Source organism: Carassius carassius, chromosome 10, assembly GCF_963082965.1.
Source record: "Carassius carassius chromosome 10, fCarCar2.1, whole genome shotgun sequence".
Classification (NCBI taxonomy): domain Eukaryota; kingdom Metazoa; phylum Chordata; class Actinopteri; order Cypriniformes; family Cyprinidae; genus Carassius; species Carassius carassius.
In genome coordinates, this window is record NC_081764.1 from 1,508,948 (window position 1) to 1,529,049 (window position 20,102).

At 36.5% G+C, this 20,102-nt stretch overlaps 1 protein-coding gene across 1 annotated transcript; it reads left to right on the forward strand.

Moving 5' to 3' along the window:
* The first annotated feature begins 2,398 nt into the window (after positions 1-2,398).
* On the forward strand, positions 2,399-19,552 carry LOC132151497 (E3 ubiquitin-protein ligase Itchy-like). Its single transcript, XM_059559630.1, has 24 exons — positions 2,399-2,549; positions 8,268-8,325; positions 8,475-8,616; positions 9,729-9,853; positions 10,140-10,271; positions 10,373-10,421; positions 11,515-11,672; positions 11,768-11,951; positions 12,118-12,213; positions 13,257-13,431; positions 13,511-13,580; positions 13,673-13,757; positions 14,095-14,223; positions 14,419-14,491; positions 14,963-15,034; positions 15,124-15,212; positions 15,302-15,461; positions 15,543-15,676; positions 15,803-15,943; positions 16,776-16,896; positions 17,005-17,109; positions 17,222-17,318; positions 17,606-17,678; positions 18,394-19,552. The coding sequence occupies exons 2-24, from the start codon at positions 8,301-8,303 to the stop codon at positions 18,491-18,493; spliced, it is 2,535 nt and encodes an 844-aa protein (XP_059415613.1). The 5' UTR covers positions 2,399-2,549; positions 8,268-8,300; the 3' UTR covers positions 18,494-19,552.
* Positions 19,553-20,102: the final 550 nt, after the last annotated feature.

Consider the following 20,102-nt stretch of genomic DNA (forward strand, 5'->3'; position numbering starts at 1 on the left):
GGTTTTTTACTTCTTCTCTGTCTGTTGAGCAGATTTATGGCGTGATAAAGAGATATATTCAAAATCATCTCTGTAAAGAACTTTAACTTTTAACCTGGCTTTATCCAAAGTCCAGATTTATATTCTGGAAATATGTGCAAACTAGTGCATATTTAACTGATGGACAAAACGAATCAATGCATCTTTTTTATAGCAACGATTCATTGAAATGAATCTCCGAATGAATCGATTCGCGGAAATGATTCAGACTTCCAGGATCTTTCTCCACCTCTTTGGATGCTGATTGGTCCAGCAGTAGTTCAATGCACATCACTCCCTTGACTCGCTTTAGGGCAAATCCATTAATGTTATTTACAGCAATTTATTTAATGATATGACACGTTATTACAATAAACGTTAACATTAAAGATTAAAGATTAAATAAAAATGTGATATAAAGTCGTCTAAACTGTATTTTAAATGTCCTCAGTTCATCATTGAGAACCACCATTATAATAAAATACACAAAGTATTCTCATGGTATATCAAAGTAAAAATAATAATAATAATAAACACCATGGTATTTAAAACAGACTACAGTTACTTTTTTATTGATTATGTATTATTCACAAAATAGCAATAAATAATTCATCATTTATTGATTCTCCAAAATTCATTTTTTAAATTCTTATACACTCTTATTCACAGAAAGGCTTCCAGTTTTGTGTAAAATCACAAGCATTTGACCTCTGGATTCACAAAACATATTTCAAATGTTTCAACAAATTTCACTTCATTTATTATTTACATGTTATGTTTGTCATCTGAACATCTTTCACCTCAATATACTTACCTGAGATTTTAAAAGAACTATTTAATAATTAAGTATCACATTTGCATGTTCAAGGTTCTATATATATATATATATATATTTCTCGATTTATTTCGATTTATGATATTTAAAAATTATTTATTTTAATTTGACATTTTTATGATTAATGAATGATTAACTTTTCATTAAACTCACTGCTGTACCTTTCTGAAACCTTGACAATGTCATTTTTAATGCATTTTATTTTATTAATTTCAACAAATGGAATATATTTTCTTACACTTTGTATGTCAGTATCGTACAAGATTATCCTATTTAAATCAATGTGATAAAAAAAGTTAGTTCAAAAGTAATCAAAAATGCGTCTGATTAATATTACCTGAAATGAGTAATGAAACGGATTACGTTACACTAAACAATTTTTCTTGTAATTTAAAGTTAATAACAGATTACAGTTTGTTAGTAATCTACCCAGGCTCTGTGCTCACCGGTATATTTCTAAAAACTCATTGCAGCTCAGGGTATAATGTCCAAAAACGTCAATGACAGATATACCATGTTTTTGTATTATAGAACTGGTTTATATTTCAAAGTAGTATTATTAGCAATTCCTGCCCTGACAAACAGCGCCATCTCGTGGAAGAACAAATAATAAAGAAATAATGTTAAGAAATCAATGACCTCCTCATTCTGAAGTACACACACACACACACACACACACACACACACACACACACACACACCTAGTGTTTCAGTCTATACAATGGTGAAATGAAACACAATGTACGCACCTGCCCTGTACAAACAAACATTACAAACAATCACTAGCTACTCACTCCCTGGAAAGCATCGCTCTCTCCAAATAATCTCTCAGAGCCAAAATCATCATCAAGGACACATGCATCCAGGACAGCACCTGTTTAATCCTTAACAGCAAAAACCTCTTGCTTACACAACAGTTGCTATCAAGACTTTAAAATTATCAATGCACTTATGTTAAAATATAATTCCAACCAAGTTATTATTTTCACTAGTCACTTATTTCAAAATCTCTTCTGTCTATACTGCTGCTATACAACATGCAATATATACAAAAGCTATTGTACAATATGCAGTATGTAAATCTGCAATACCACTGTCTAAACACTTTATTTATCAGCATTTAAAACAAATGCACTAAATAGTATGTCAGGTTGAAATACCATATGTGAAACACTACATATCTGCAGTAAGGGTGCAATAATATGTGCAATAATAAGCACTATTTCATGTCAGTGTGCAATACTATATATAGTCACTAAATTAAATTCCATTTAAATTGTACTTTTGTATAAACTTACTGTGCATATCAATGTGAAGGTCCACGTGCAATACTATGAATGGTCATTTTACTTCAGATTGCACAGTGTGAAAATCATGAAAACTGTACTGTACAGTCTTGTTATTGTCTGTGGTTGTATGTTTGTTTTTCTAACACCAGTCAGGAGCAGTGCTCCTACATTCGTTGTATGCAGAAAAAATACAATGACAATAAAGGCATTCAATTCAATACAGTATACGAAAACGTCGCGTCACGTGACGGGGTCGCGCCGTGACGTCGCCCTGACGTAGAGCCAGCACTGGTGGCGGACCGTTGGTCGCCGGTTGAGATGGAGTGAAGTTCATTCAAACGACGGGAAGATTACCTCCGAACCCGTTAAAAACGAGCCTTAGAAACATTTCCCGTGATCATAAGACGGTAAGATACAAGCGACACACGAATATAGAGCACAAAATGGAAGAAAAACAGCCGCGTTTGGGTAATGCGTTAGCTCGTTTGACTGGTGACTGACTGGTAACGACTGTGTTGACAGCTCATTAATTAATTCACGCAATTTACAGTCTAAAACGATTATCAGCTATTAGTTTCAAATACATATATGTGTTTAGTTGACTTATAAACGTCTGACTGACGTCTTGCTGTTTTGTTTTTGTAGCTGCGTCAGTCAGTTACGCTGCGTGACGTCACTTCTGCACTGTTTTACGGTATCATAACACAAAAGTATCTGACACCATTACTTACATGGTACTCCAAGATGCTTGTAATATTATGTAAATATTGATATATATGGTGTATGTCAACGTATCATGTTTATACCATCTGATATCATCTCTTTAGAAACTATTAAAGCTGAATGGAGTAAAATAATTAACTACTTTATGACAGTTGTCTTCAATTGCACGTCGTTTTAACAAATGCAAATAAGGCATTATCTAATTAAATATGCACTCATTTGCATACATTTCAATAACAGAAACCCGAAAACCCGGATAAAACCAGGTTCAAAATCTATTGTGTGATTTTGTTGACACATTAGAGTTAAAATGTCTCTTTTTGTCACTTCATAAATACTGTCAACGGTCATAAAACTATTTAAACTATGTTTTTAAGAAAAAAAAAGTTATGCGAATGTATCAGGTATAGTCAAATACACATAAAACTTCATGTTGTTGACACTGTATTTTATTTTATAATCACTTAAATATTATTAAAAGTATTATAATATTACTATAATAATATAGATGATTGTGAATATGACAGAATTAGTGTTTTTTTTTACCCTCTGTCCATATTGTGCATTTTGTCTAAATATTTTTTATTGGGGAAGTCGTGGCCTAATGGTTAGAGAGTCGGACTCCCAATCGAAAGGTTGTGAGTCCCGGGCCGGCAGGAATTGTGGGTGGGGGGAGTGCATGTACAGTTCTCTCTCCACCCTCAATACCACGACTTAGGTGCCCTTGAGCAAGGCATCGAACCCCCAACTGCCTGCTCCCCTGGCGCCGCAGCATAAATGGCTGCCCACTGCTCCGGGTGTGTGCTCACAGTGTGTGTGTGTGTGTTCACTGCTCTGTGTGTGTGCATTTCGGATGGGTTAAATGCAGAACACAAATTCTGAGTATGGGTCACCATACTTGGCTGAATGTCACTTCACTTTTCACTTTTTTCTTTTTTTTATTAAGCTTTATTGAAAGCATTGTTAATTAATGGGGGAAAACGTCTCAGGTTACGAATGTAACCTTGGTTCCCTGAGTAGGGAACGAGACACTGCGTCCTCTAGGGGTCGCTATTGGGAACAGCTCGTCGTGACCCGTGTCTAAAGCATACAATGAAAAAACGCCAACCCGTTGGCCGGCGACAGCCTCTGACGTCACTAACGGCGCGACTATAAATAAGCGCCCGGAGAGCACGTCATTTACTTCTTCGTCTGAAGCTTGCGTCCGAAGCATGGCTTAGGAAGCTAGAGGATGCAGTGTCTTGTTCCCTACTCAGGGAACCAAGGTTACATTCGTAACCTGAGACGTTCCCTTTCAAGGGAACTTCGGACTGCGTCCTCTAGGGGTCGCTATGGGGAACAGTATACCCACGCCGCCATGCTGAGGGGAGTGCAGGCCAGAACCATGGCAAACACTAAGTCCCAACTCTACCATTTCCATGGGAGTTGCCCCGTTTAGACGGCTGTCCGTGACATTATACCTTACGGCCAGAGGCCTAGGCTACATACCCAACTTACCTGTTAGGGCCTCGACCCAGGGTAGAGCTCAAGGCTTGGAATGAAGAAGGATTCCTTTAGAGGGATATGGCTAAGAACCCAGTATTTATACAAGGTCTCGCCTGTCACACAGGGTTAACCGCTTGCTCTCGCACAAGCTTGCTGAAAATTCTGTCTCAACAGATCCCTAGCAGCAACACCCTGTTTAGATGGGTATCGGAGGATACATGGGTGGAGTGGCGCCCAAGATGAACGGGGCTTTTACCAACTCAAGAAAGGGCACAAAGAAACCGCGCGAAGCCCTCACCATAAAGGATTTAAGAAAGAACGCAGAGCACTAGCGTGCAAACTTACCACAGTGTGGATTTCAGAAAGTGCACAAAGACCTCGCATGTACACTTACCATAACATGGATTTCGAAATACTGTTCAAAGGAGGGGCTCTTGTGGCACTCTGATCGGGCCTCTCACAAATGGAATGGTGCATCTCAAAACAGTATGTTTGAGAGTCATCAACCTAATCTGAGCGCTCTGGGGGAAATAACAGAGAACTCCGTCTCATATGAGAGGAGAACTCCGAATTTAGATTAGTGCACTCATAGGCGACCCTCCTTGGAAAAGGGGAGCGCTGCTAACTACCACGAGAAACACCCGGATATCCCCTCAACATTGATGGAGCTCTGGATTGGAAAACGGTCTTAAAAACCTCGGTTGAGAGACCGGAAGCTACAAATTGTGCCTTCCCAGAGATCACACCTACAGCCTCTAAGCTCCATGCGGGGGCGCACCCTCCACCTGCGAGAGGAGATCTCTCCTGACAGGAACCTCCCATGGAGTACCGTCAAAAAAGAGAAATCAGGCCCAGGAATCGTACCTGGCCAGAACGGGGCTACTAACAGCAGCCAAACACCGTCCCGGCGCACTCTCTCCAGAACTCCAGAGCAGAGCAATCTGAAAAAAACCGTACAGATGAAGCCTCGGCCATGTCTGTACAATGGCGTCCAGCCCCATTGGAGCTGGATGAGTCAGAGGAAGCCAGAGGGGACAGCGCGATGCTCTCTTGAGTTGCAACAGATCCACCCGAGCATGTACAGTTCTCTCTCCACCTTCAATACCATGACTGAGGTGCCCTTGAGCAAGGCATCGAACCCCCAACTGCTCCCCGGGCGCCGCAGCATAAATGGCTGCCCACTGCTCCGGGTGTGTGCTCACTGCTCTGTGTGTGTGCATTTCGGATGGGTTAAATGCAGAGCACAAATTCTGAGTATGGGTAACCATACTTGGCTGAATGTCACGTCACTTTCATCATAAATCCAGCATAGGAGACTGTTATGCAAGAAATTCCCCACCTAACCTCAATTAGGTGGAGAGCTGGTGGTTACAGGGAAAGGAGGATAAAAAACAGAAGTTAAAAAACACCCAAGGGAATGAGTAGCTACGTTAGGTATCGCTCCGATTCGGACGAGAACGCTGCCTCGTCTGAATCACATCCCTCAGGTCCTGCTTACCTCCTCGTGACCCACGATTCCTCTTACCCTTACCTGTCGGCGGGGGAGGAGCGCGCCTTCTGCGCCTTCAGCCTTCTGCGCCTGTCTTTGATCCTCAGATCGAGAAGGGCCAGGACCCCTATATTGATCGGGCTCGGACCTGGACCTTCGTGGAATGAAGGATTTAAAGGCAGCTGAGCGCGCCCTTGACTCCCTGAACTTCTCCGCCACTGTCTCAACGGAGGTACCGAAAAGTTCGGAAGGCGAGACCGGAGCATCGAGAAGAAAGCCCCTTTCTTTCCTCCCGATGTCTGCCAGGTTCACCCACAGATGTCTCTCCGTTACCACCATGGCCGCCATAGACCTACCCATGGCAGAGGCGGCCTGCTTGGTAGCACGAAGAGAGAGGTTTGTGGTGCGGCACAGCTCGGCGACCTGATCAGCTGAAAGGCCCTCGCCTTCATCCAGGTCCTTCAGCAGGTCAACCTGATAAGCCTGAAGCACTGCCATCGTGTGCAACGAAGCCACAGCCTGACCTGCTGCTGCGTATGCTCTGCCATTTAAGCCGGATGTATCCTGGAGGGGCTTAGATGGCAAAGAGGGAGATTTAATAGAGGATGTTTCCCCCACAGAGAGATAGCTAGCTAGCGTCTCTTCCACAGGGGGCATCCTCTCATAGCCGTTTTCGCGCATTGCCTCGATATTGGCATAACTCGTATGCTGAAACCGATGGATGCGAGGAGAAAACGGCCTCTTCCATTCTTTCTCAATTTCTGCATGTAAATCAGGCAAGAATGGAAGGCTCACCTGGGCTGGAGGGCTATGGTCAGACAAATAACGCTCGTCGAGACGACCTCGCGGCGTCACTTTGCTGGCACGCTTCCATGGCAAGTCCAACTTTGCCATGGCGCGATCCATAACCTCTAACAGCTCCACATACGCAGGGCAGGAGGATTGAGGAGACTCAGCCTCAGCTTCTTCGCCACCCTCAAACATCTCCTGCTCTTCCTGGGCAGAACCCAGCAGAGCACAAACTTCAGTATCAGAAAGGGTTAATGACAAAACATCTTCCTCCTGAAGTTCACTCTCGTCTGCCGCCAAAGAGCGCCAAAGGGAAAGTCCCTCTCTAAACTCCTCAGCGAGCTCCATCTGCGATCCCCACAAGCTCATTCTCCTCCGTGCCTCAGCAGCGGCAGGTCCTGAACCGCGGGAATCAGACGGCCGTTCCTCTTTCCTCGAAAAGAGAGACAGACGAGAGCAGAGCTTTTTCATAGAAAAACGCTCGCAGTGCACGCAGGTCGCGCCCTCAAGGACATCGCGTGTGTGCTCTTCACCCAAACAAGAGACGCAAAGACTGTGTGTGTCATCAGGTGTCAAATAACGACGAGGTGTTCCCCATAGCGACCCCTAGAGGACGCAGTTCGAAGTTCCCTTGATAGGGGACTGTTCTTTACTTCAATGAGTGATTGCTATTGATATCCTGATTTTAAATCCAAACAGGAATACTTTTTCTACAGTATAACCTCTGGTTCTCTAAATTAAAATGCATTTTCCTCCAGGGCTTTTTCCTTTCATGCTGCATTACCTTATTTCTCTGGTATAATTAGGGTGTTATGGAAAAGATGGGATTAGGTCCTGGTCCTATTATATATAAATATTATTATAGTTTTTGTTAATATTTTTAGTTTTAATATTTTTCTTTGTTAATTATAATTTTTAGTTTCCCTTTTCATTTTCATTATAGTTAAAATATTAGTAATTATTTTAGTTGTTTGTCATTTATTTATATAGTAGTATATACATTTTTCTTTCAGTTTTAATTATTTTAGTACAACACCTTAAAAAAGCATGATCATGATCTTTATTTAATATCCTAATGATTTTTGGCATAAAGGAAAAATCTATAATTTTGACACATAATGTTTTTTTAGCTTTTGCTACAATACGCTGTTTAGATGTAAGATGAAAAAAATAATAAGCTATTTATTTATTTTTTCTAATTTTATGTTGGTTCTACTGTTTATTTATATCGTTGTTCTAATTTCTTATTAAAATGAAATGAAAAACAGTTATATTTATTGTGATTATTAATATAGTAATTATTGTTAAGAAAAGAAGTGGAGGAAAAGATGCAACGTTGCTCAGTGATTTTGCTTTGGGACCCAATTTTTTATTCCAAAATTCACTTTGCTGATCCTTATCGACTTCAAACATAATTTTTGCTTGACTCCAACAAATCATGCATCATTTTGAAGGTTTCTTCTCATGTATAGGTCACATTTATATTTGTAATTATGGAAAAAATCAGCAGAGCAAGTACAAATCTGAAGAAAATATTTCTTATTGTTTGCTGATGAAATGACTCACAGCTCATGAGTTTTTGTGATGATGAAACTTAACCCAATTAATATTGATCTATATGTTTATTTGTGTATTTTAGATTTGATCCACAACTCTTTTTAATGGCCGTACAATGAAGGCCCAACTTCAGATAACAGGTGAGCTGACAATCTTTATTTTATGATTTTGCATGCATTTACTGTATTTTTGTTTGAACTCATTGCAATACAGCCCTAGCATTTTGTTGTCATGTCATCAGATTAATACTTTTGATAGATCTGTGATTATATTTTTCATCTTCTATCAGTTCTGTCTGCTAAGCTGCAGGACGGTAAGAAGAATTGGTTTGGACCCAGTCCTTACGTCGAGGTTTGTGTGGATGGCCAGTCCAAGAAGACGGAGAAATGCACCAACACTCACAGTCCCAAATGGAAACAGTCTCTCACTGTGTAAGAATGCATTGCATACTAAAATAAGTAATTTTTGAGTTACAGAGCGAATGTAGGATCAATATTTATTATTTTTATATTCTCTCTCGAGACTAAAAATGAATGTTATTCTAATAAATACAATATTAAAGTGTAAGATTTTTTTGTTGTTGTTGCAGTTTTGAATTAGCTTTTATTTTTTTACTTTCAGTTTTAATTAATCTTTTTAAGTTAATAATAATTCAATTCAGTTTTTGTCATTTATATATATTTTATATATTTTTTGCTTTATTTTATTTTATGTTTAAGGCAATATTTCTATTTTTAAATATAATATTTATGTTCTATAATATATTTATATGATGTTTTGTTTTGTCGTTTATATTATTTTATAATATTTTCATAGCTTTATATATATATATAGTTTTAGTTTTAGTAATTTTAGTATTTCAACTTAAATTCAGTTTTTGTCATTTATATATATTTTATATATTTTTAGCATTACTTTTTATTTTATGTTTAAGGCTATATTTAGATTTTTTTAAATATATTATATTCTATAATATATTTATATTATGTTTTGTTTTGTCATTTATATTATTTTATAATATTTTCATAGTTTTTTTTTTGTAATTTTAGTATTTCAACTTAAATTCAACTTAAAATTGTATTACTGTTTTTAATATTTAGATTTTATTTCAGCTTCCTTTTTTTGCTGTTTTGAATAGGATTGTATTTTTATATTTTCACTTTTAATTTATATTTTCAGCTTTAATAATAATTGTTTTGTTTTTGTCATTTATGTATATCTTATATTTATTTTAGCTTTATTTAGTTTTATGTTTAAGGCAATATATATATATATATTAAATATAATATTTATATTCTTTAATATATTTATATAATTGTTTTTGTTTAAATTTTTTATAATATTTTCATAGGTTTATTTATTTATTTATTTATTTATCTTTTAATTTTAGTAATTTGTATTTTTTATTTTTTTTTTCAACTTAAATTTGAGGAAAATATTTTTTGTACTGTTTTTGAATATTTTGATTTTTTTTGAGCTTCATTTTTAGTTAAGTAAAATAGTCATTTTAACAACACTGCTCTGTTGATCATATTCCATGTAGGATCGTCACCCCTTTCAGCAAGTTAATTTTCCGGGTTTGGAGTCACCAGACACTTAAAGCAGATATTTTGCTTGGCATGGCCACTCTGGAGCTCAGCGAGACCTTAAAAGCCAACGACATGAAGAGTGAGTTTCTATATTCTCCACTTGTGTGCATCTCATTAGTCAGAGTCAGGTCTCTATGGTGAGTGCTTTTGGGTTTTATAGGCTCTTTGTAATAGACAAAGGCAGGTGAACTGACTCATAGGAGCAAAAAAAGCGTATTTACAGATACTTTGGTCACGTGGGAATCATGTGATAATTCACAGCAAATGTGAATTACAGAACCGCAGATTGATCAATCAGGATGCTACTTTTACAGGCTATTATTCTGAGTATTTGAGTTCTGTAAGCAATGTTATGTGTGTCTCAGTTTGTGAGATCGTGCAGACGCTGCAGTTGACTTCAGACCGAGAGGATTCAGAAGTGGTTGGAGATCTCTCCGTGTGTCTCGATGGACTGCAGGTGGATCCCGAGACTTTTTCTTCTGAGGAACAAAAGCACAGTTGAGACCTTCTTTATCCCTACAAAACATCCAGATTCTTTGCTGTTTAAAATATAGATTTCCCACACGTGAAGTTGTGTAATGTTTCTCTTCTGGCTCAGATGCTGTTGTGAATGCAGGATCCAAACTGAACGGAGATGTAGCAGGAAGGTAAAATAAAGATTACTATGCTTTACTGTGCTATTTCTGAAAGAACAGTACGACGTTATGTGCTAATATCTTTTTTTTCTTTGCTTTTATTTGTATTCTTGGTGAAATTAGTTCTCCAGGGAAATATCTTGACTCAGTGCAATAAGCATTTTATGACTCGTAATACACCATTCATTGATGCATAAAAGTAGAGTGATTTTTTGTTCTTCTTTGGTGTATCTTCTCTTGTATTTCCTCATTGTTTTGGTTTAAATAAGATGCATAGCTGCACATAAAATATTTTTAAATTTCAGTTTAATTTTATTATTTTAACCTATTTGTAGTCATATGTTAGATGGTTAAATTGTGAAATATTAAACTTTTGTCATGCACATAGAATTTGAGTGTGCAAGACGTCAAAAATAAATAAATAAATAAGATGCAAAAAATGATGGTCAGATTATTGAATGTTAGCAGATGAATTATATCATATAAAACTATATTATGCACATAAAAGGAATGTTCTAGATGTTGAAAAATTATTTTTCTTTTTAGCTTTTTGTTTTTAATTTTTATATTTACTTTCAATAATTTTAGTACTTATTTCAGTCAGCTGACATTATTGAATATATATAGCAGTTAAATTATGCAATATTAAACTTCTGTGCCATGCACATAAAACTGGAGTGTTTTAGATAATGAATGTCAATCATAATGTTAAAGATAATTCTAGATAATGGACGTTAAAAAGGTTGTTTGTTTTCCATATTTGTATTTACTTTCATTTATTTTCTATTTCAGTTTTAATAACATGTATAACAAATTATTTCCACATTATTGAACAGATAAAACAGGAATATTTTAGATGTTAACATCATAATTTTATGTATGAATTAATTTTTATGCGTATTTAGCAGTTAACTTATGCAAGAAAGTTTTACATGTCATGCAAATTCAATAGGAATGTTCTAGACTTTTAAAAACGTATGTATTTTTAGCACATTTCCTTTATATAATGACTGATGCGTATTGATTTTAAACTGATTCATGCTGATTAAACCTCAGTCTTCGCACCAGTTGAATGTTGAGACTTGTCTGTCTGTTGTTGGTCCAGTCGAGACTCCTCCCCATCTGGTGACATCACTGATGAAGCGGCGCTGCCCAACGGTCATGCAGTGGGAAGCCCGGGGTCTTTCTCTCCATCAGGAGCGGCTCTGAGACCCCCCCGCACACCTCGAGCCCAGCGGCCACACAAACCTACTTCCTCCACAGGTGGGACATTATCAAAGCACTTCACAGCACTTTGTTTGGATTACGTGGCTCCTTTAAATTGAAGTTTCCTATCTCTTCACTGCATTGTTTTTAAGCGTCCTCTGCAGGCTCAACTCCGACTCACGGCAGCAGCTTTCCCAGCCCGGAAGCATCTCCACAGGTGTGTGTGAACGGAGAAACTGAGACTCAGGGGTCAGGCTCAGGGTCAGATCAGGCTCCCAGCGTCAGTCCAACGCCTCCCAGAGCTCCTCTGATCAGTAACGGCCTTCTTCCTCCTGGGTACGGCATATTTCTTCTCATTTACTTGCTATGTGCCATACGGAGATTATAATAACAGCAGATGGTCTTGCTGCATGTCAGAATAAATGGATGACAATAAAGTCGTTTTATAATAATAAGCCTGGAAGGATTTGATCTGATGTTTTCTTTATTGGTGTGTGTGTAGCTGGGAGCAGAGAGTGGATCCGAATGACCGTGTTTACTACGTGGATCACATTGAGAAAAGAACCACATGGGAAAGACCAGAACCACTGCCACAAGGGTAACCCTGCTGTCTTATTAGAGATCACTTTTCAGCTTCACAGATCTGTCTGTTTGTTGCTAATAGATATTTAAATTGCATATCGATTACAAACAGTGAGGCTATAAGCATAATGCCACTTTACCTACTGAAATAAGACAAGTTCCAGGCATTCATTTTAAAAGAGCATCTGATGACGTAGCATTTAAGCCAGTTTGGTCACTGCATTTCTTTTGACGATTTTTTTAAAGGTCATGCTTTTTATTGTTTTATTATAACTTTTAGCTCAATTTTATGTATTGGAAAAATAATGTAATATTTAAATAATAATAATAAAATCAATAATAGTAACAATAATTATTATTTTGTTTAAAATAATAATAATAAATATTATTGTTGTTATTTTGTTATCAGCAATCATCATAAAAAATGCTCACTGCTCATTTTTAAATGAACATATTTTTATTATTATATAAATATTGTTACAATACGTATTATTTTTCATTTTCTGACCTCTGACGTTTTAGCTACATTTTATGTATTGGAAAGATAACGTAATATTTAAATAATAATAATAATAATGAAATAATAATAATAATGAAATCAATAATAGTAACTATAATTATTATTTTGTTTAAATAATAATAATTATTATTATTGTTGTTATTTTTGTTATCAGCAATCATCATAAAAAATGCTAACTGCTAATTTTAAACGATAATATTAACATCAGTGATACATATTTTTATTATTATAATATAAATATTGTTACAATACATATTTTTAATTTTCTCATTTCTTTTTAGCTCAGTTTTGTATGAAAAATAAATGTTGAAGAGTTATATTTAAATAAAAGTATCTTAAATGTCATCATTCATCAAAAATGACTTTTAATATAAATAATAATAGTAATGATGATATATTATATGGGGTTTTAATTAAGAGTATTATTATGAAAATTAAAAAATGTGTGTAAATTGAACAAGGTCAGATGTTAAAGTGTCCGTGATGAGCAGTTGTTTAGAGAAGCTTGTGTGTGTGTGTGTGTGTGTGTTGTGTTGTAGCTGGGAGCGTCGTCTGGACCCGATGGGCCGGGTGTATTTTGTGGATCATATAAACAGAACTACCACATGGCAGAGACCCACGCTGGAGTCGGTGAGAAACTACGAGGAGTGGCAGAACCAGCGCAGTCAGCTGCAGGGAGCCATGCAGCGCTTCAACCAGAGATTCATCTACGGAGTGAGTGAATGTACACTTAGACTCTTGTTCAAATGATTCCAGATGGAAGGGTTTCCTCTGTAACCTCTTCTATCTTCAGCTGCAGGAACAACTCGCGCCGACAGCTAATAAAGAGTTTGATCCTCTGGGTCCTCTTCCGCAGGGATGGGGTGAGTCAACACTCTTTCATTTTTAAGCGGCAGAGACAGGAAATTAGATTCGACCCTCGTAATAGAGTCTTTTCTGTGTGTTTGTCCCACAGAGAAACAGACTGATAGTAATCGCAGGATGTATTTTGTTCACCATCCTACAAGATCCACACAATGGGAAGACCCTCGAACACAAGGGTGCGACACAGTCACAAACCCACGTTATAATTATATTCTAGATTAGCTTTTAGTTTCAGATTTGTATTTATTTATTGCATTTTTTTTTAAGTTTAGTCATTTATTTTTTTATTTGATTTCAGATTTAGATGCCAAAGCAGCATTCAAATTTTTGTTCAGTTTTTCCATCTAATATTTACAATTTATTTCATTTCTGCTTGAATTAATACTTTTTGAGTTCACTATAATAGCCCTGAATTGCCTCCTTGCGATATTTTTGGATCATGTTGTTTGACTTAACAGAATGAGCTGACGTGCAGCATTATGGCTTTATTTTGATTGTTTAAATGCGTGTCAGGTTGTTGAATGAGAAGCCTTTGCCGGAGGGTTGGGAGATGAGGTTCACAGTGGACGGGATTCCATATTTCGTCGATCACAACAGGAAAACGACGACTTACATCGATCCTCGTACAGGAAAATCCTCCCTGTGAGCCCTTTTAATAGTTTAACTCAGATGCAAAATTCAAGAGTTTATCTTTGGGTGCAAATGTGTTCATATGGAAATAGTAATATGTCACATAAGTCAAATGTTGTTAAATGCAGTTTCATGTTGTTTTAAATAATACACCGTGTGTGAATGTTTCGGTGTAGTTTTACAGTTTCTGTCTTTGTGAACCTGCAGTGAGAACGGCCCTCAGATCACATACGTACGAGATTTTAAAGCAAAAGTGCACTATTTCCGCTTCTGGTGTCAGGTAGGAGAAATGCTCATTAAGTTACAGTTTTTAATTGCTTTGACGCCATCTTCATTCATCTTCAGAACTCTACAATTTTTGTTAAAAACCTGCTTTCGTTCTTTCATTAGGCTTGTAAATGTTTAATTTCACAGTGTTTAATGTCATTTTAATAGTTGTTAATTCAACTTTTTGAGCTACTGTCACTGATTTATACAATTAATAAATGTTATTATAATTAATTACTTATAATAATTATACAAGATGAATTGCAAATGATGCAAAAATAGTATTTAGGTGGGATTTAAAACGTGATTTAGTTTTTTCAGCATGCATTTGAAAACAAAAAGCATTTATTTAACCCTTTTAGAGATGAGTACTTTAAAGAGATCTGAAAACTCACGGCTTATGAAAATAGTGCCAAAGCAAACAAAAACAGTATTTTTTCACATGTGATTTAATTTCTAATAAAATTTGTTCTTGACACCAAAGCAACTAGCAATGCCTCAGCACATTAAGATCCACGTCAGTCGCAAAACGCTGTTTGAGGACTCCTTTCAGCAGGTGAATGACACTTTTTGTACTTGTTTGAAAAGTTAATTTACATGTGGCATGCATTCAGAAATGAAACACTTGTGAATGCATTTGTTTAGATTATGAGTTGCCATCCTCAAGATCTGAGACGGAGACTGTGGATTATTTTCCCCGGGGAGGAGGGGCTTGACTATGGAGGCGTGGCCAGGTACATTGCATCATTTACAGGAAGTGATGACTTGAGTTGATATATGCACACACACACTCACACACAATAAAATTGTGTTTATGTCTCAGGGAGTGGTTCTTCCTGCTGTCTCACGAGGTCTTGAACCCCATGTACTGTCTGTTCGAGTACGCCGGCAAAGACAACTACTGCCTGCAGATAAACCCCGCCTCCTTCATCAACCCCGACCACCTCAAATACTTCAAGTTCATTGGCCGGTTCATCGCTATGGTACGACTGACCTCTGAAGTGTCTTAGTTTGAAATACATTGAAAGCCTGTGAAGATTAACTGTACATTGTCTCTCACACAGGCTCTTTTTCATGGGAAGTTCATAGACACGGGCTTCTCTTTGCCTTTTTATAAGCGTATCCTGAACAAACCTCTGGCTCTGAAAGACCTGGAGTCCATCGACCCGGAGTTTTACAACTCGCTCATCTGGATCAAGTGAGTGAGAATGAGTTACAGAGATAATAGTGAGGGCTTGGGGTTCAAACTGTGGTAATACGAGATCTGAATTACTGGGAAATTAAGAATCCCAGTTGGTGTTGACTACAAAGTGTTTTTCTATAGGGATAATAATATAGAGGATTGTGGCTTGGAGATGTTTTTCTCGGTCGATAAGGAGATTTTGGGAGAAGTGACCACACATGAACTCAAACCTGATGGAGGAAACATTCAGGTGACAGAGGAAAATAAAGAGGAGTATATCAGGTAAAAAATCTCATTTAAACAGATTTATAACAGACAATAATTTTAGTAAAAAATATATATATTTATATATATTTTATAATCTATTTCTGTATTAGCATAATATAGATGAATAGATAATATTAATTAATTACACACACAAAATGTTGGGATCAGTAAGATTTTTCATGTAATATTTTAAAATGTTATAACCATTTAAAATAATTGTGATCTATTTTAATATACTTTAAAGTGTAATTTATTTCTGTGATGTGCAGCTGTATTTCCAGCATCATTCCTCCAGTCTTCAGTGTCACATGATCTTCAGAAATCAGAATAATATACTAACAGTTTTGCTGCTTAATATATAAATATATAATGTTTCATAAAGTGTTCAGCATGACTCCATATCAATGTTTTATATTTGAAAATGTTATATTAAAAGTATCATATGTCAATATATAGTTATATGAATAATATAACTTTGTTTATTATATCTTGTTTTTTTTTTTTTACATTTACAAAAACGTTTTCTACTAGGACTGTAAAAATATCTTCTGAAAATTTAAAGTGAGTTCAAAGTATCGAGTATGTGTCTCTTGTGTTACATTTGTGTCGTCAGTTTTTTTTTTTTCACAATTAAAGGAGGAGCTATGTGGAGGTTTTTACTTTAAAAAAATCTTTAAGATTTATAATTTCATTTGTACATGTATGAAACTGGCTGCAGTTCCTCTAACGGCCACTGGTGTCAGTAACGGTTAGAAATTTCAGAACCTACGCAATGCTCCTTTAAGAATTGTACCCAAATAAACAAATTTGCCGTATTCGCCATAATATCAGAGTGGTTGTGCTGCAGGTTGGTGGCTGAGTGGAGGTTGTCCCGAGGGGTCGAGGAACAGACTCAGGCGTTTCTCGAGGGCTTTAATGAAGTCTTGCCGCAGCAGTACCTGCAATACTTTGATGCAAAAGAACTGGAGGTACAAACCATACTTCATAATGTTCAGAGGCTTTTTTAATATCTAAATGTATCTGGTGTAGTTCTCTGAATTCAGCCAGTATGTTCTGATCGTGTGCTGGTGCTGTAGGTGATGCTGTGTGGGATGCAGGAGATCGATCTGGGCGACTGGCAGAGGAACATCATCTATAGACACTACACTCGCAGCAGCAAACAGATCGTCTGGTACTGGCAGGTCAGACTTAACTAGTAGCTGTTAATCTCACAGTCTAGCATCAGACCCATTAAATTAAACCCAGATGTTCCTAAATGTGGAGATGCATGGTCTGTTGTCTGTCTGTGTTTAGTTTGTGAAGGAGATAGACAATGAGAAGCGAATGCGTCTGCTGCAGTTTGTGACCGGCACGTGTCGACTTCCTGTCGGGGGATTCGCTGACCTAATGGGTAAGGGTCAAAGATTAACTATATATATATATATATATATAATGATAAAAAATTTGAATTTAAAAAGAATGGCTATAAAAACTTTTAATTAAAAAAGAGCAATTATTTTGTTTGTGACCATTTTTCTGATTTTCAGAATCAATTTAAATGAAATCGTGTCTTCCCCTTACCATGTATGAAAGCAAATAAACATTCACATCACTGAATGTCTTCATAGAGCCTGGTGTTTTCTATTGCTCTTGAAAGAATCTGGTCATTTATTAGAAGCTATGTTGTGATTTCTGCAGGGAGCAATGGGCCGCAGAAGTTCTGTATTGAGAAAGTGGGAAAAGAAAACTGGCTGCCCAGGAGCCACACATGGTAAGATCACGAATCATGATGCACACTATACAGTGCTCACTAAAAACCTTTTATATAATACGGGTGCAAATCTTATTGTGCAGTAAAGCAGGTACAATCTGATTTGTCAGAGATTTTTGCATTAATGAATGTTCATTAAATTATCAATGTGCAGTTCATTCACTTCTGAAGACCTCCTTAAAATTCACATCCTAAAGCCAAAAATATAAGAACACTGCCCTGCATTTGACTGAGATCCTGGATGTTTCGTACTAATTTCGGGTGCTGATTCCAAAAAAAGTCTCTGTTTCTCACAAAATATGATGCATTTATATATTTATTTTTGCTTTTGACAACCATTTGTGCAGTGAAGTCGTCCCTTAATCAGCAGAAAACACCACAAAGACATGATTCTTGTCTTCCTCTGAACCAGATTAAAACTTAATCCCGTTTTCACATGCATGACGTGCAGATATTGATGCCTAATTTCTGTTTTTTTCCCTCCTGCATACTTTGTTACTTTAATAACTAAGTGCAATGAAGCTGATACTTGTGTATGATTTGAAAATCTTGTGAAAAAAAAACTATACATGATGGAAAGTTTTTATATTTACCTTTGAGCACAGCAACATCAAATTCAATCCTACATTTTTGCCGATTTTATTCAATATGCAGGGGTGTGTAATATACATAAACTCAACTTTTACAGCGTTTCTTTTATTTTTCGCCCCACCAGCTTTAACCGTCTGGATCTGCCGCCGTATAAAAGCTACGAGCAGTTAAAGGAGAAGCTGCTGTTTGCCATCGAGGAAACAGAAGGCTTCGGTCAAGAGTGATGCATGCATGCACCGTTGCATCTTTTAAAGCTTTTCCACGACAACACAGCGAACCGGGAAGGAGGGATAAACACTCATTATCTGTTTGCTCCTGTTTGCTCACCATGCACTTCTGATTTCAGTCAATGGTGGATGCACAGCTCAGCAGTCGGACTGAAGATCTGCACACCTTGGCTCACTCTATACAGACTGTGTGACCCTTGTGTTAACCCATTAATGACTGCCGCCCCTCCCTACTATAGTAATGCACATGCAACACACTTTTCCTCTAGAAGTTTGAGTTTGCATGGTGTGTGTGTCTGATGCAAAGTGTGTACATGCAAAAATGAGTGCAAGACGGTTTTATTACCCCTGCATATCTGCACCTTCATACAAATATTACTCATTTGAAGACATAGGCTTTCCCAATTGAAAAGGGTTGCACTTTATTAGTGAAAACACTAGGATTGAGCGAATATAGCTAATATGAAACATGCAACAAGTCAAAATTTCATCTCAGGATCAAGAGAAATTATAAGAAAATAACTCACTATTAAAAAATGTGTAGGTTATTGTCGAGAAAAAATGACTAGTGCGATGCAAGCACATCTCATTCTCACTACTGAAAAAAACTGGATGGGCTTCACGTTCTCCATGCAAAATATAATAGTTTTTGATTTTTGGGTGAACCGTGGCCTGGACATACCTACAGTAAGAGTATATCTATGCACATATGGTTGGATAAACATATAGCAATAGCCCAAGATTTCCCACCAATCTTGAATTCACAAGCCACATGACCGAAGCTGTAACGTTAACTGTTTTAGTATAATCAGATCATTTTATACCTCCAATGTGAATTAAAAAAAAGAAAATGTGCTTTATTTTTGTGCTTTAATTTGTGTGTGTGTTTTAGAGACTTTAACAAAGGCTCTGTAGATTTCAGAGTGATTTGGGTTTTGTTTGGAGTCCATACAGTGTCTGTTATTTTCATTGTTACAGCAAAAGCACTTTATCTTAACTCTAAAAAGCATATTGGTTGATTTAAAGTGAACTGACAAATAAAGGTGAAGATGGAAAGTGTCACATCTGATGTCTTAAAGCGTTCTGGAGATGTAAAGCCCAGATGGACGGCTTACCTCTTTATTTTCTTAACACTGTAAATCATGTAACAGTTAGCCTTTGATCTATAACTTATTGATATCAATTAGGCTGGGTTTAATGATTTGAATCGTATTTATTTTTCTTAAGTGAATGTGTACAGTTGGATTATTAATATAAAAATACCAATTATCAACTGAAATAAAAATATATTAAAAACAATTGAAAATGTGTTGCTTCTTTTATTCTGTACATTTATGATTACATTATGTCAAAGTATTTTAGATAAAAGCTGTGGATTCTGTCATGTTAGATTTCCCCTTCCAATAAGGTTATTAATTCAAACAAAATTATATATATATATATATATGTATTTATTTATTTATTTTTATTATATTAATATTATTACGGATATTCAGTGTTCTTTTGTAAGCTATTGTCCTTTTGTATTTTGAAAAATTAATTAATTTATATTAACATTATTAGTATAAAAATATATTATTATATACATTTTATTTCATATGATTAA

Bases quoted from the DNA above. Each gene is read 5' to 3' on its own strand.
- LOC132151497 (XM_059559630.1), top strand. From the start codon at position 8,301: ATGAAGGCCCAACTTCAGATAACAG. The intron at 12,214-13,256 runs GTAACCCTGCTG...GTTGTGTTGTAG, and splicing joins CCAGAACCACTGCCACAAGG to CTGGGAGCGTCGTCTGGACC. The intron at 15,677-15,802 runs GTGAGTGAGAAT...GTTTTTCTATAG, and splicing joins AACTCGCTCATCTGGATCAA to GGATAATAATATAGAGGATT.